This window comes from Meriones unguiculatus, chromosome 2 (genome assembly GCF_030254825.1).
Source record: "Meriones unguiculatus strain TT.TT164.6M chromosome 2, Bangor_MerUng_6.1, whole genome shotgun sequence".
In the NCBI taxonomy this organism is placed as follows: domain Eukaryota; kingdom Metazoa; phylum Chordata; class Mammalia; order Rodentia; family Muridae; genus Meriones; species Meriones unguiculatus.
In genome coordinates this window covers 97,025,940-97,041,544 of record NC_083350.1, presented here as the reverse complement: position 1 = coordinate 97,041,544, position 15,605 = coordinate 97,025,940, and the positions used below count along the sequence as shown (strand labels likewise).

Sequence of the window (15,605 nt, the reverse complement as noted above, 5' to 3'; positions counted from 1 at the left end):
TGCTGATGGCTGCCGCTTCATTCCCATTGAGTATTTATGTTTAATTTTTCATAGCGCTTCGTCTGTTTCTATCCACACTGAGGGCTGTTGCCCAGCTGGACTGGATTCATAGTCATCACACACAAAGCCCAGATTCTGTAAAATGAGATCCGATTAGTACCGCAAGCTGGGGGCATGTGACAAGTAAAAGCTATGTTACAGAAAACCTCTGGGCCAATGTCTTATTACTTGAATGAATTATTAGGCAATTGCATGAAATAAAGCCAAGAGCCATGGGAAAGGCAACCAGCTTAATGTAGGACGTCTAATTTTTGAGTCCAGTTAAGAATTCCCCAAACTTAGACAAGAGGCTGCTGCTATCTTTGACTTTAAAGGGAAAGGTTGAAAGGCAAACTATTAAAAAAGTTTATGATAAAACATCTTGGTTTATTTTAAATGTAAAAACTGATATTAACTTTTTAAGTTAGAATTCAAACTGTTGGATTTCATTGGGTTGTTTTCATGTGCGTGTGTCATGTTTTGTTCTTATCTCTAGGTCTATTTCTGAAGTGATTATGTTTTTCTTCATCTGTGCTTTTGGCAAGTTCATTATTGATGTAGAAAACCCATCCATTTATATATGTTGATTTTGTATTTTGCTACTTTGCTGAAAGTATGTATCAACTCTAAAAATTTCCAGATAGTGCCTTTTAAGTACTGGATCATGAACTTAGGAAGACCTTGATTTCCTACCCTATTTGTGTTTCTTTTGCTTCTTTCTTTCTTACTCTCCTAGCTAAGACAAAGCACTGTATGAAGAGAGCAAGCATTCTTGATCTCATTCTTGATCTTAAAGGAAATGATTTCTGTTTTTTCCCATTCCACAGATGGCTGGTATACATTGTCTTAGGCAGCCTTTATTTTGTTGAGCTATCATCCTTCCATTCCTACTTTGTCAGGCAGAGACGCTGAACCTTATCAAGGCCTTCTTTGTGTCTGTTCCCATGATCTGTGATTTCTGTCCTTAAGTCAAATTATCCGTTATGTTGTGGTTATCGCATATGTTGAGTTAACCTTGCCTCTAGAATGAAACCATCATTGACCAAGTGTATTATCTCTTAATGTGTTCGTGAATTTGATTTGCAAGTATTTTATTGAGAACTTTTATATCTAGATTCATCAGAGAAACTGGTGTACAGTTTCCACATGTAGCTATGACTTACCTTGTTTGGGCATCATAGTAGCACTGCCTTCATAGGGTAAACTTCCTTTTTTGATGTGAAGCTGGTGGAGAAGAATTAGTATTCACAACTCCTTAAAAGATTTGTGGAATTCAGCAATAAATCTGTCCAGTGCTTGGATTTTCTTTATGGATGGACTTTTTATTATTGCTAAAATCACATTGCTTAGTGTGGATGTGTTTATATCTTCTTGATCCATTTTTGGTAGGTCATATTCATGTATATCTAACAATTTATCCATTTTTTCTAGATTTTTTCAAGTTTAGAATTCAAGTTTTCAAGGTATCTCCTATTCATTCTTGAGACTCTTTTATAAACATTACTTCTCTATTCATAACTTTATTAATTTTGTTCTTTTTGTTCTTCCATTGGACTATGAGTTTAATATATCTTATATATTCAATATTATACATATTCAAAGGACTGAATTTTGTTTGATTGATTCTATGTATCATGGTTTAGGGATTCATTTCATTAAGCTTTGTACTGATCTTTGGTTTTTGCTACCTACTTCTTAGGAATTCAGCTTGTTGTTGCTTTCCTAAGACCTTAGGGTACACTATTAGGTTATTTATCAGACATTTCTAATTATATCTAAAGTAACATTCATAGTTACAAGCTTTCCTTGTAGAACTCTCCTATCTGTATTCAGAAGGGTGTGACAAATTAAGCATCATTTTAACTTGGTTCTAGGAAGTTTTAAATGTCATTCCTGATAATTTCAGTGACTCACTGGTTATTAAGATTGTAACTTTCAGTCTCCAGGCATTTGAGCAGTTTCTGAGTTGTTCTGGCTATTGATTTCTCATTCTATTCCACTATAATCTGACAATATATATAAATTATTTGAGTCCATTGTATTTGTTTTAATGTGGTTTTCTACAATGAAGTCTATTTTAAAGAGGATTCCACTGACTGCTAAAGAGATTTTTTTTTTTTGGTTGAAATTTTCTTTTGGTTGAAGTATGCTAAAGATACCTGTTGAATCCATTTGGACTAAGAAATTTAAGTCAGAAATTTCTTGTTGCCTTCAAGTTTGAAGGTCCTGTCTAAAGATGAGAGTATAATACTGAACTATCAATACTATTGTCTGATTGTGTCAGTACCTATCTGAACTTTTATGGTCGTTAGTGCTTGTTTTATGAAATTAGAAGCCTTAATGTTTTTCATATACATTAAACTCTCTCTTCTCTCTGTGTGTGCAGGTATGGATGGGTTTGTGCACCTTTCTCTCTCTCACACACATTGTGTGTGTGTGTGTGTATGTGTGTGTGTTGCTTCCCTTATTACTATGTTGTGGTGTTCTTTAACTTCTTCTGGATACATTTGTTTTAAAGTCTACTTTATCATGTATTAGGGTAGCTAAGCCAGCTTATTTGGGGATTCTATTTGCTAATAGATTGACTTCTATCTTTTAATGCAAACTCTGTAGGTATCTTTGCCAGTGAGGTATTTTTCTAGAGACATTAAATTGTTGGCTCTTGTTTCTTTATCAAATTAACTATTTTGTCCCACTATGTTGGTAGTTGACCTCTTAAGGTCACTATTGAAATATGTTTGCCAATTCTAGTAATTTTGCTGGCTTTTTTTTCTGGGTTACTGTTTGTTCTATTCTTTCTTCCTTATATTAGCATTAAGCAGTAGCTGGTTAGCTGAGTTGAGGAGTCCCTAATCCTGTAGAGTAGTGGTTCTCAACCTTCCTAATGCTGCACCCTTTAACAGTTCCTTATGGTGACCCCAACCATAAAATTATTTATGTTGCCACTTCATAATTTTGCTACTGTTATGAATCATAATGTAAATATCTGTACTTTCTGATGGTCTTAGTCAACCCCTGCGAGAGAATAATTTGACTCCCATAGGTGTCCCAACCACAGGCAGTTTTAGAGGAACCATGCCTTGCTTTAGAGGAAGCATGCCTTGCTTTTTCATGTTTCTTACATTTCTAGGTTGCAATTTGCATATATAATTGCTCTGCAATATCTAATGTGGGGGACTTTTTATTGAAAAGTCTATTTTTTTTAAGAATTTCTTTTTTTTTTTTTGGTTGATGCATCAGTCTCTGCAGTCCCTATCCCTTCTGGGCCCTGCTTTTTTTGTTTTGTTGGTCTCCTTGTGGGGTTCCTGTCCCCTCCGGGTCCTTTTACATACCCCTTCTTCCATAAGACTCCCTGTGCTCTGTCCAAAGTTTGACTATGAGTCTCTGCATCAGCTTTGATCCCTTGCTGGGTGGAGTCTTTTAGAGGACATCTGTGGTAGGTTCCCATCCTGTTCTCTCTCTTCTACCTACTAAGGGAAGAAGAGACAGATATGAACTCAGTTTCCTGCTCCTTGATCACTTCTCCCCGGTGGGCTGACCTAGCCAACACACAGAGGAATAGGGTCCAGGCAGTTCTGATGGGACCTGATAGGCTAGGGTCAGACAGTAGGGGAGGAGGACTTCCCTATTAGTGAACTACAGAAGATGGGTAGGGGAGGAAGAAGAAGGGAGAGTCAGACCAGGAGGTGATGAGGGAGGGGACCACAACAGAGATACAAAGCAAATAAATTATAATAATAAGAATAATAAGTTTATAAGGAAAAAGAGATAAAAAGAACTATTTTTTAATTTTCAAGCTTTCATAAATGTATATAATATTTTATATTATGTTGACTATTGCCTTCTCATACTCATCTACTCTACCTTCAACACCACTCAGATTATAAACAAACTGCTGTAAAAGATACATAAGTATACTTAAAATTAGCTAAGGTCCTTTACTGCATCACCAAAAAAAAAAAAAAAAACCTGGAAAAACAAAGACAAATGTGCTATGAAGATAAAAATTATTTAGGATAAATGTATAAATAATAAGTGAGTAAGATTAAGGAAGGAGATGAGAAAGGCAGAAAACAAAACAGAACTGAGGTTAAATAAATAAAAAGGGAGTGAAAATGGTAAAGAATGTCATGGTGGGAAAAAAGAGTGAAAGGACAGAAAAAAGAAAAAAACAACACAAAGAGGTAATGTAAGCAGACCAATCAAAATTAAAACATGGTCTTCAAAATAAAACAACAACACCAACAAAATGTTACTAACAGTAGAACAAACAAAAGGGAGAAACATGGCTAAAAAAAAAAAAAAAAGCAAAAGGAAAATAGAAAAGATTTCTCAATAAAAGTAAAAAAGTTGCTCAATTGAAATTAGATAATTACGTAGGGCAGAATTAAAAACATAAATATTTTTAATACAGTAAAGCCAACAAATACTACTAAAGTGTAGTAATAACAATAATGAAGGTGATGCATAAGGAACTAAATAAAATGAATGTTGGAGGGGCTTTTTCCTGGGCTCCAGAGCACTGGAGACTTCCTCTTACCCAGAGTGTGGTATAAGGTCCGTTGAGCTCATGGGCTCCTCTTGTTTTTCCTGTGGAGACACTGTCACTGAGTCTGTGTTTGATGAGTGTCTGACATTTCCCAGAGCTGCTTCACTGTCGTTGCTCCCTTCTTTGGCATGCCAGGGGTCCCTACTTCCCACACCCAGCTCATTCTGTGAGTTAGGCGAGTTTTCTCACCCTTCCCAAACCCCCGGTCATCTGCCCCAGGGTGGTTAATATTCTAGCTGGGGAATGTTTCCCATGCTCATTCCAGGTGTGGGGAGTAATCACAGCACTGGAACTTACGTAGAGAAAGGACCTGTCTTTGTACTTTGAGGAGCTTCTAGGTTTGAACCACTCACCTGGAGGGCTTCATTTTCGAGCTCTTGGGCTGCAGAGCAGTAGATAGATTTAGAATGGTTCTGGATTTACTGCCTTAGGCTGAGGGTTAGCAACTGCAGTGCTACTCTTTGGGGTCACAACAACTGCAGGTTTCAGCCTGTTGCCAGTCAGCCTTCCACTCTCACAACTGCCAATAAGCTTGTCCCTGACTTTGGGATGGTGGTAGGTTAAATGTAGACTACCTGTCTTGTGATTGCCATGATTACTTTGAGCCCAGGGTAGCTCGGTTTTAAAGAACAGGTTTCTTCTCAAGACAGTGCCTGGCCCTTGACTTTTAAGTCATTTACAGCAGCCTCTCCATGCTTGGCCTGTCCCTAAGAGGAGTTGTTGTTGTGACAACATCTACACCTTGGTTTGAAACTTGCAAAGTTTGTAGACTTGTTCTGAAGGTAGGACAACCAATCCTTTCTCACCAGAGCCATCTATCTGCCTTCTGAATGAGGCTTCTGCTTCCTCTACCCCAAGCAGGAAGTTTTATGGCTTGAGCTGCATATTACTTGGTTTCTTCTTAATGTGACCTAATCTGGATTTTTTTGAACCTTTGAAGCATTTTATCGGCACTTTTTTGCCCGCCTTTCTTTCTTTCTTTCTTTCTTTCTTTCTTTCTTTCTTTCTTTCTTTCTTTCTTTCTTTCTTTTTCTTTCTCTCTCTCTCTCTTTCTTGTTCTGTCTGTTCCTTCCTAGATTGGTTCTTCTCCTTAATGGGGTAATAAAGGAGGCAGCTTTTAGCCTTCCATCTTAGAAATCTCAACTCTTGCTTAAATTCTTATGTGTTATTAGAAAGAATCAAGACATGGTAATAATAGCCCGCACTTCCTGTGTACCAGACAGTGCTCTGAAGAATAGTGTACATAATATACATAATTTAGTTTATCTATAACACTATGAACTGAGTGTCATGATAATGCCCATTTTAAAGATAAAAATACTTGAGGCAAAGCACATTTAGTACACTTTATCAAAGTTGTACTGTTTTCATTTACAAAGCCAGGAATCGACTCTCAAACAATGGAGTTCGTGTTCTCAATCACTGTGACATGCTGTTTCTAGGCCATATCATCTCACTGCATTTTAAGGATTATTGTTGTATATACTCAAGTTTTTAGATATCTTTAAATAAACAGTGAAGTGGGAAGAAAGATAACAAAGATGGTGTTTTTCCTCTCCTGGGATCTTTCAGTCTTGTCTTCTTTCATGAACTTCTGCAGAATTCTAACTTCTCTATATATGAAGAAAATGGAATGCAAAGGGTTCTTTAAGAGAGGAGAGCTCTAGGGCAGCTTAAGTATTCATCTGGGAACTCTGCAAAAGGGCAGCTATCACTGGACAGAGCTGGAAAGATGAGGCTGGATTGTACTGCAAATAGAGGAAATAGTAACAAAAGCTTTAGCGTTATTTTTCTGTGCTCCTTTCACTGGGATAAAGGATCTACAGATACCTGGAAAAAGTATTGTTTGGCAAAGGGTCTATGTGGGTATCTCCAGATAAGCATTTGAAGAAGTAGGCTGAGAATGAAGTTGGCCACTGGGGCTGGAGATGATTCAGTGGTTAAGAGCACTGGCTGATCTTCAAGAAGACCTGGGTTCAATTCCCAATGTCCACACAGCAACTCACCACCATCTGCAACTCTAGATACAGGAGATCCAACCCACAGACACTGCATGCATGTGATACACAGAAATACGGGCAGCTAAAACACCTATACATATAAAATTTCTTAAAATAATGTTTTTCTTTTAAATTTTTCAAAGTAAGTTGGACACCACTAAAGTGGTGGACATCATCCGATTCATTGAGGTCCTAACTTTAATAAAAATCAAAAGATGGAAAATAACAAATTTGCTCTCTGCTTGAGCTGGCATATGTCTCTTGTTCTCAGATATCAGCACTGCTAGATCTCTGGCCTTTAGAGTCAGATAGTACCTTACAACAAAGCTTCCTTCACAAGACTATGGAAGCTAAAATGTCCTGTGGTCTGCAGTGTACAACCAGTAACCTAGGAGATGTCATGGTCCTAATCCAAGTATAAAGGCTATGGATCACCACTGTTGGAGGCATTAGATGAATACCAGCTCAAAGAAAGAAAAGTGACCCATCCTTTACCTTCTGCTTCTGGCCAGGATCTCAACATTTTTAATGATGTATACTAGGCATGGCCAACATCCTGACTCACTCTACCATGGGCCTCTTATGAAAACATGCTCAAAAACAAACATAAAGTAAGGTCTTACCAGCTATCTAGACATCCATTGGCCCCAGTGAAGTTATCTACAACATTAACCAGCACATTCCTTAAAATTTTATGAATTATTATACAAGTATTTTAATTGGAAAAAATAAATCCTGCCTGAACTCTGTGTTGTTAGTTAACAATTGTAGAATGCATTAAGATAAGTCTCTTCATTAGGGTTTCTTCTGTAACCCCCCTTTATTAGCAAATGCAGTAGTTCCCTAAAATCAAGAGTCTATTCTGGCTAACTTGGGCTAAGTATCACCCTTTGAGGTCCCTTTAGCGTGTGTAAAGTATAAATGGCATCAGTGCATCCTGCCTCACACAAACGCTACTTGGTATATGTACTTGCTCACCCAGAGAGAGCGTGCTGCAGCGTAGGTACTTGAGGTAGGGTATCGCGTTTTTGTTCCTTCGGGCTGTTTGCTATGAGCAGGGCCGAGCTATTTCTATAAAGTGGACAGTCAAAAGCTACCCGGGTTCAGCCGTCAGAAGGACTGAGGGTGGTACCAGTTTGGGAGGTGTCTTTTAGAAACCACAAAACAGCACTAGTCTGTTTCTTTCACATGACATTGTTGTGCACAGAGGCCAGACTGACACCCATGTGTCCTGATACCCCAGGGCCAGGAGGACCATGGAACCAATTTGAAAAGCATGGTGACAGCTACGGAACCAGCTATCTATCTGTCTGCTGCCTAGTCAAGGAAAGTGTGACAAGCAGCGCGCCCAAAACCATGACAGCAGGTTCTCTATACACAGTCGTGCTGTGCTGTTGCCCCAGCCCCAAGTTAACCACAGCTAAGACTCTTCTCTGACCCCACGCTTTCCAGACAAAGTGGGTCAGGGGCCTCTAGAAAATGCAACGTTTTATGTCTCTGCCCCTTTGCTTAAAGGGCTTTCTACTTCTTTCCAGAGCCTTCCCACCTTGTGGCCGTTTGCTCATTGTTGATGCTTGGTGAATATGTAATTCAAATCTGTTCAAAAACTGGTGACATTGAGGCTGCTTGGTGAACCTGAAAGAATATCAGGTTCCCAGCTCTCTTCTCTCCATCTGAAAAAATAAAAATAAAAAAAAGCAGGCTCTTCTGAGTGTTGAGAATGATGGAGGAAGTGGAGTCGTCTTATGGCCTCGGGGAGACTTCCCTCCTGTGTTTCAGGGTGATGCTGACTTGCTCTACCTTCTGGTCTTGCCTTCCATGTACCACAGGATCGATAAACAAATAAGCAGGTTTCGGAGATGGTTACCTAAGAAGCCAATGAGGCTGGACAAGGAGACACTGCCAGACCTGGAGGAGAATGACTGCTATACGGCCCCCTTCAGCCAGCAAAGGATCCACCAGTGAGTGTTCTGTGGTAAAGCCTGCATTTTACTGTGGAAGCACAGCATGACAGAACTTTTTCCCTGTGGGAGGAGCAATGTAGGGCCCATTCCTCTTGAGTCTTTTGTCCATGTCCCTTTTATGTCAGTCAATGGGAACTATAACACAAAACCATCATCTTAGGTGGCTTAAAGTGGCTCAGTGTTCTTTCATATGTGTGTTTGGTGAATGATCTTCTCCAGGATGGTTCAGAAACCCAGGCTCTTTCTGTCTCGTGTGGCTCTATCAATTCCCAGTGCTTAGAGTCCAGACAGGGAAAGTGGATCATCCCTTCCCTACTGAATGAAGGTTTAGTTTCTTTGCTTGCTTTTATCACAGTTTGCTGCTAGGTTCTTCTTTCCTGCAGTATTTCACCAAGTTGTTGCAGGAAGAGCTACATTCCCTGGAAGCCCACTTGCCAGCTCATCTGTCAATCTCACAACAGTAATTTGTCACTTTTGGCATGTGGGCAAAAGAAAAAGTTGGCTGAGTAACTCAGCCTGGAAAGAATTGTGAAGGTGATCAAGCATTTACTCTGAACTCCCTAAGATTTCAAGGAATGATGGGAGGCAGGGTAGATGACGATGGAGAAAAGCACACCAAAGGTTATAAACTACTGGAGTTTTTAAAAAGGAAAAAAAAAAAAACAAAAAACCAGCCTCCCAAAGACAGCATTAATCAGGCCAGCCCAGCCTAGCTTCAGACAGACTTTGGAATTCCTGCCCTTCCCTAAGCCTGATGTAGTGACAACTTCAGTAAAAATGACTTACCTGAAGGATGGAAAGGGGTGACAGATTTTTTTAAAAAACTGGGTTGCCAATTTTGATTTTTTTAAAAAATGTAAACCAAATGGCAGTTCTCAAGAAGGTACAGGGAATGCAAGGTGAGTACATGTTTTAGCAACAGAAAAATCAATTAAACTGCAGGATCAAAGGAGAGAAGAAAAATAATGCATAGATTGTCTGCACTGAAAAGTACCTTGGTGGGAAAGATCAGTGAAATACCAAGGAAGCCACGGAAAAGCCTGCAAAACAGACAAGCCGGACATCCCCGCAGGACTGACTGATACCAACCCAGCCTCATTATTTGAGCCTTTAAAACATGAAGCTCACAGCCTAAAAAGCCTCCATGGAAATTAGTAATCAGATGGTTTCCAATATTAATCCAGGGGTCAGGATCGATGGGTGTTTTCATAGGAAAGAGATGAAAGCTGACATGTTTCTGCTTTTAGTTTAAATCCTGGAAGGTCTTTTTGGACTAGTAATTGTTGAGTTAATACTTGACGAGTAGAGACTGGTTTGCTGTTACGTTTTGCCTTTGTTTCTTAGCTGGCTGAAAACATGCCTGGCACAGTGCAGGAGGAGCTCAAAGCTTGGGGGAGAATTGGCTAGGTGGGTGAATGGATGGATAGATGGGTAGATAGAAGGATAGAGTGGCTAGGTGAAGGGAGGATGGATGGATGGATGGATGGATGGATGGATGGATGGATGGAATAATTAGTGAAGTATATGGTATATGGAAGTTTTAGGTTATTTTAAGGGAGTAAAGCAAAATGGAATGGAATGTATGCTAGCATCATCTTCTCATCTGTTTTGATCCTGATATCATTTCTATAGAATAATGCATTCATCAAGTCTCTCAAACTAGAAGCATATAGCTAATCAACCAGTCATATTACTAGAGATCATAAATGAGAATAATATTTTGGTAAGTATTTAAAATTTGTAACAATTAAGGTATGACAGCATTATGAAGATGGTGGTATTCCACAGTCTCACACATTTCAGAAGCCTTCTGACACATTTGCAAATCAATTCAGTGAATAAATATTAGTTCAGCAGTCACTTATTCACTGTCTGCATCTTTCTGGGCATTATCTGAGTATAAACCAGTCTTGACTGTTGGCTGTGCGTTTATGGTATGTTTTAAATAAATGTAACTACCCCGATAGGTATACCTTAAAAAAAGAACGGCAATTCTCAGATTTGGAAAGATATTGGTAAATGGCAAAGGTGACTACTAAGAAGATTATTCACATGGATATGGACTTGGCCAGCTCGGTAAAGCAGCAACATATCCTAATAAGATGAGAGGGTGGTGTAGGAAGAAGCAGACATTGGGCAGGATGGAGTGTTTGGGACCCCACAAGTAGTTTTCTGTAAATACTTCTGAGAATAGAGTTATAGGGTATGAGAAGGCCCAGCATTGTTGTTCAAAAAAGGAGATCAGCCTGTAGATGAGACTTGAACAGGACTACTAAAGAAGAAAAGGAGAGGGAGGCAGCTGAACGAAACATAAGGGCCAGAGTTCAGGGGCACTGACAAAACAGGGGCATTTATCGCGTGCCAATGGGACACACAAAATTAAACAAGGTCCTGGAATCTTATGGGTGATGAGAATTTCTTTCTCTTTGAAAATTGTTGTGCCACATGGGTAACATCCCTTGGATTGGTGTGTAAAAGCAAGATGTGAAAAATATCAGCTGCCAAGTTGGAAATAATTATTGGTATAATTAGAAAACAAAACTCCCTAAAGATGTTTTGAGAATGATACTAATGGGTTTAATTTAATCAGAAATAGCTGTTTAATGAGGCCTGGGATCCGTGACACTATAGCCCAGCTTTCCACATGCATACCAAGGACTCGTGTGGCATGTTGATTTTGCAGAAGTCTCTCATTGTGTTTGTGCTGGAGTAAAGTAGAACGATGGGAACTGTGCATCATGAGTGTGGCAGATAAAATGGAACTGAACGTTTAACGACTCATGATCAAAATGGGAAACTGTCTTAAAAATCAAACACCCTTTCAATAGCTCCCGCATCTGTCTTCTGCACCTGTGCTTTAGCCGTGATGAGGTCTGACCTCAAGTCCCCTGTACTTTTCCGTTCCCTCCTACACTTGTTCTTCTTTCCACCTGGAGTAACCTTTCTCTTAGACTCCCATCATTAAGGATCTACCAAAGACATTTTTCCCAGAAAACTTTCCATGGTTCCCAACCTCCACCATCAATTCCCCGTACAGTGCAATCTTCCATATCTTGGTAATATTTTTCTTTTCCTCGGTTGATGTGGTTCATGTTCATTGCTTTCCCTCAAACTAAAAGTCCCACCATTTTCAGATCCTATAGAAAATGCTTACTGTGATTTGTTCAGTGGGAAAAATAATTGAATATATAAAACAGATAATGGACTGTGTGGGTGAAGAACAGATGCTCGGGGGTTAGTGGACTACACATCCTGACTAGGTTCAAGGCCCCTTCTCCATCATTCTCTGTGTCAGCACATGACACTGATGCTTAATTCAGTTGTTGACAATTGATATAATACTCACTGTAAATTCATATGACATATTGATGAATACATCAGTACTAGCTCTTAGCTGTTTTGAGTTATCCTGTGGATCATTGCTAACTTTATTCATCCTGCTATGAAGAACAACAGAATATGCAGGCACAATTTGTGCTGTTCACCATCCACTCCTCCTTTCTCTTCCCATTACTCTCACCATTCCACTCTCAACTTACGTGAGATGAGCATTCTTTAGAGTCTACATACAGTGAGATCGTGAACTGTTTCCAGTTTCAGAAATCAGCTCCAGACTTTCTTCCTAGAGAAGCCACCCTGACTCCTTCCTCTCTGTTGGTCATTCTAAAGATGAGATATGTTTATTCTATCCATGCATAGAAACACATTTTGGAGAGAGGGAGGGGAAGAGAGAAAATTGTGTGGTGTGTGTTTGTGTGAGCATGCAAATGGAGGTCAATCTCAGGAGTGGTAGTTATTCTGTTTCCCCTCTACTTTCTGAAACATAGTCTAGTCACTGAGGAGATTGTCGATTTGGTTAGGCTTGATTATCAGCAAGCTGCAGGGTTCCTCCTGTCTCCATTCCCTCCCCCCAAGCCATGGATTTACTGGTATGCCAATACATCTGGCTTTTTGTGTAGGGACTGGGACCCAAAATCAGAAATTCATGTCAAACTGCAAGCACTTTGTCTGAACCATCCTCCCCCTGACCAACAGTATATTTCTTATATAACACTTCATATTTGAAATTTAATAATTATTTCAGCATTTTATGATGAAGTCATGTCTCCTCATGTAAACTGCACACACTCTAGGGACATAGGCTATGTCTGATTTTGCTCAAAAATTTGTCCAATCTAGTAGGATACCTACCATACAAATAGGCACTCTGTATTTGTTTAGTAAATGAACAGATTAAAGAAAAAGAAAAAAGGTAGACAGAATACAGAATTTTTACATTTTGAATTATTTTGCACAAAAAGAGAATTGAAGTTAAGAATCAATTAAAAGACAAGTGACCCAGCCCTGTACTTACACATGTATCTAATACTTTGCTTTTTTATGTTTGCTTTTTGTGGTAGATAAATGCAGAAAAAAATAACTGATCATTAAGACTGTAAAACCCAGTCTGAAGCATTGCAGCTTCAGCATGGCTGGGCTACCTTAACTGTGTGGATATTTATGAAGATGTGCAGAGTTTGGGTCTGGCTGATCTCACTGTGTAATATTCTACATATGCAATTTTTTACAGTAATTTTTTTCTTTTTATCTTTTATTGAAAAAAGCTTTCTTATCTGGGTGCAGTGATGTACTCCTGTAATCCCTACACTTTGGGATACAGAAGCAGATGGATCTCTGTGAGTTCGAGGCCAGCCTGGTCTATAAAGTGAGTCCAGGACAACCAAGGCTACACAAAGAAACCCTGTCTCAAACAACACAAAACAAAACAAAAAAGAAAAATAACTTTCTTTTCTCATATAATATATCCTAATTATAATTTCCCCTCTGTCTACTCTTCCCAGTTCTTTCTTATCTCCTTTCTCTCTAGATCCAGTCCCTTTCTGTCTCTTATTAGGAAACAAGCAGACTTACAGGGGATAATAATGTAATAAACATAATATAATAATATTATCTAACATAAAATATAATAATAAGACAAAAACTAACACATCAGAACTGGATAAAACCAACAGAAGGAACGGAGCCCAAGAGAAGGCACAAGAATCTGAGATGCGCTTGTTCATACACTCAGGAATACATAAACCCACTAAACTGGAAGCCATAATATATATGCAAAGGACCTGATGCAGACCCATGTAAGCCCTGTGCATGCTGCCTCAGTCTCTGAGTTCATATGTGCATCATTCCCATTGTGTTTCGAAGGCCTTGTTTTCTAGATGTCCTCCATCTTTTCTGGAATTCACGATTTTTCTGCCTACTCTTCCACAAAGTTCCCTGAGCCCTGAGTGCAGGAATTGAATGGAGATATTTTATTTAGGGCTGAGTGTCCCAATTTCTCTCATTCTCTGCATAAGGTCAGGCAGTGGGGCTCTACACGTTTTCTGTCTGCTGCACGAGAATGTGTTGGGGGCTGGTCTGATACTCGTATTTTGATGCCAGTTACTGGCCCTGAAGATCTGGTTACTGCCTGGGTACACCTATCCTTGTTGTGTAAACATGCTTAAGACATTATACCTGATCGGTTGATTAAAAGGCCTAAAACCTGGGCAGGACAGAATGGGTAGGTGTGGCTAAGGTTCCCCAGCTTTGGGAATAGGAGAATCATGGGAGAAGACAGATGGACAAGAAGAGAGGAGGACGGAGGACACCACAATGGGTTAGCATGGAGAAGGAACCATGGGAGGAAGTAATGGCATGAAAAGGCCCAGATGAAAAATATAAGAAAGCATTTATTGGTGGAAGGTAGCCCAGATAAGAATGGTTAAGGTGGATGGCACTGGATGGGGGTTGGGAGGTGGATGGTGAGGTTATTGAGATAGGACAGGTAGAAATATCTGCCCAGCCAAGGGTAAATAAGGCAATTATAAAATTTAACAGGTGTCTGTGTCTTATTAATTGTGATAGTGGCCCAAATAATACCACCACAATAATTATAGATCAAATAATAAATATTTTATAGCCCAACACTCATTTTATCATCAGCAACAAGCAGACTACTAAATGATTTCCGAACAAGGCACTTAGCTATGAATACAGAAGAATGTCAGTAGGAATCATTTTAATGCTACATTTGTTTTTAGAGCAGTAGTATAGTTCCCCAGTTCTTGGCCACCTAAGCAGTGTAGGGTATGGGTTCCACCTCATGGAGTGGGTCTTCAGTAAAATAAGACATTGGTTGGTTACTTGCACAAACTTTGTAGCACCATTGCACTAGCATAGCTTTCAGGCAGGATACCATTGTTGCTTAATGTTTTTGTGGCTGGGTTTGTGCTTACATTTCTCTTTTAGTAATGTGCAGAACAGCTGGAATGTAGAAGAAAAGGCACTCTGTACGCCCCAGCTGGCCTTCTCCATGCTCTGTGAGTTGTGTGTTTTCAGCAAATGGGGCCTTGTTCTTGGTTTGTGGAGAGTAAGTAGTCAGCAACAGCCTGGGTTCACCATACATTCTTATGGGACCCCTTTTGGCCAATAATTCAATTAGATCTAGCTCAATCCTGGTAATGGAAGCTTTGAGGCATTGTCTCCCTATGATGTGGCTATTTTCTCTTAGATTCCCTTCATATATGTACATATTTTAGAAAGCTTCTACTGTATTAGGTTTCCGTACTACCCTTCAGATGGTTCTTAATTTTGGCTGTCTCTCCCTGTATTCTTTCCCTTGTCCCTCTCTCTCCTTCTCCTTCCCACTTGATCCTCCTATTTCAGCACCTCTATCCATCCATTGCTATCTATTTTATTTCCCTTTCAGAAGATCTTGGGAAAGATCTATTTCCCAAGTCTTTTACTGTACTCCTGATCTCTGTGTTCTATGTATCAACTTAACAGCTAATATCCACATGTAAGCAACTATACATAATAGTTGTCTTCTGGGACTGGGATACCTTTCTCAGGATGGTTTTGCTTTCTCGTGCTATCCATTTAGCTGCAAGTTTCATAGTTTCATTTCTAAATGGGTATTATCTACTCCATTGTGTAAATGTGCCACATTTTCTTATGAATTTTTCTGTTGAGGAACATGTAAATTGTTTCCGGTTACTGGCTATTATGAATAGA

General features: G+C 39.3%; 1 protein-coding gene across 6 annotated transcripts in view; it reads left to right on the top strand.

The window, feature by feature from the left end:
• Ano4 (anoctamin 4) overlaps nt 1-15,605 on the top strand; it is a 400,373-nt gene that overhangs the window by 280,942 nt on the left and 103,826 nt on the right. For all 6 annotated transcript variants that reach the window (XM_060377883.1, XM_060377881.1, XM_060377882.1 and 3 more), the window contains one exon: nt 8,418-8,549. In XM_060377883.1, coding sequence (XP_060233866.1) covers nt 8,418-8,549 — 132 coding nt within the window. The remainder of the gene's footprint in view (nt 1-8,417; nt 8,550-15,605) is intronic.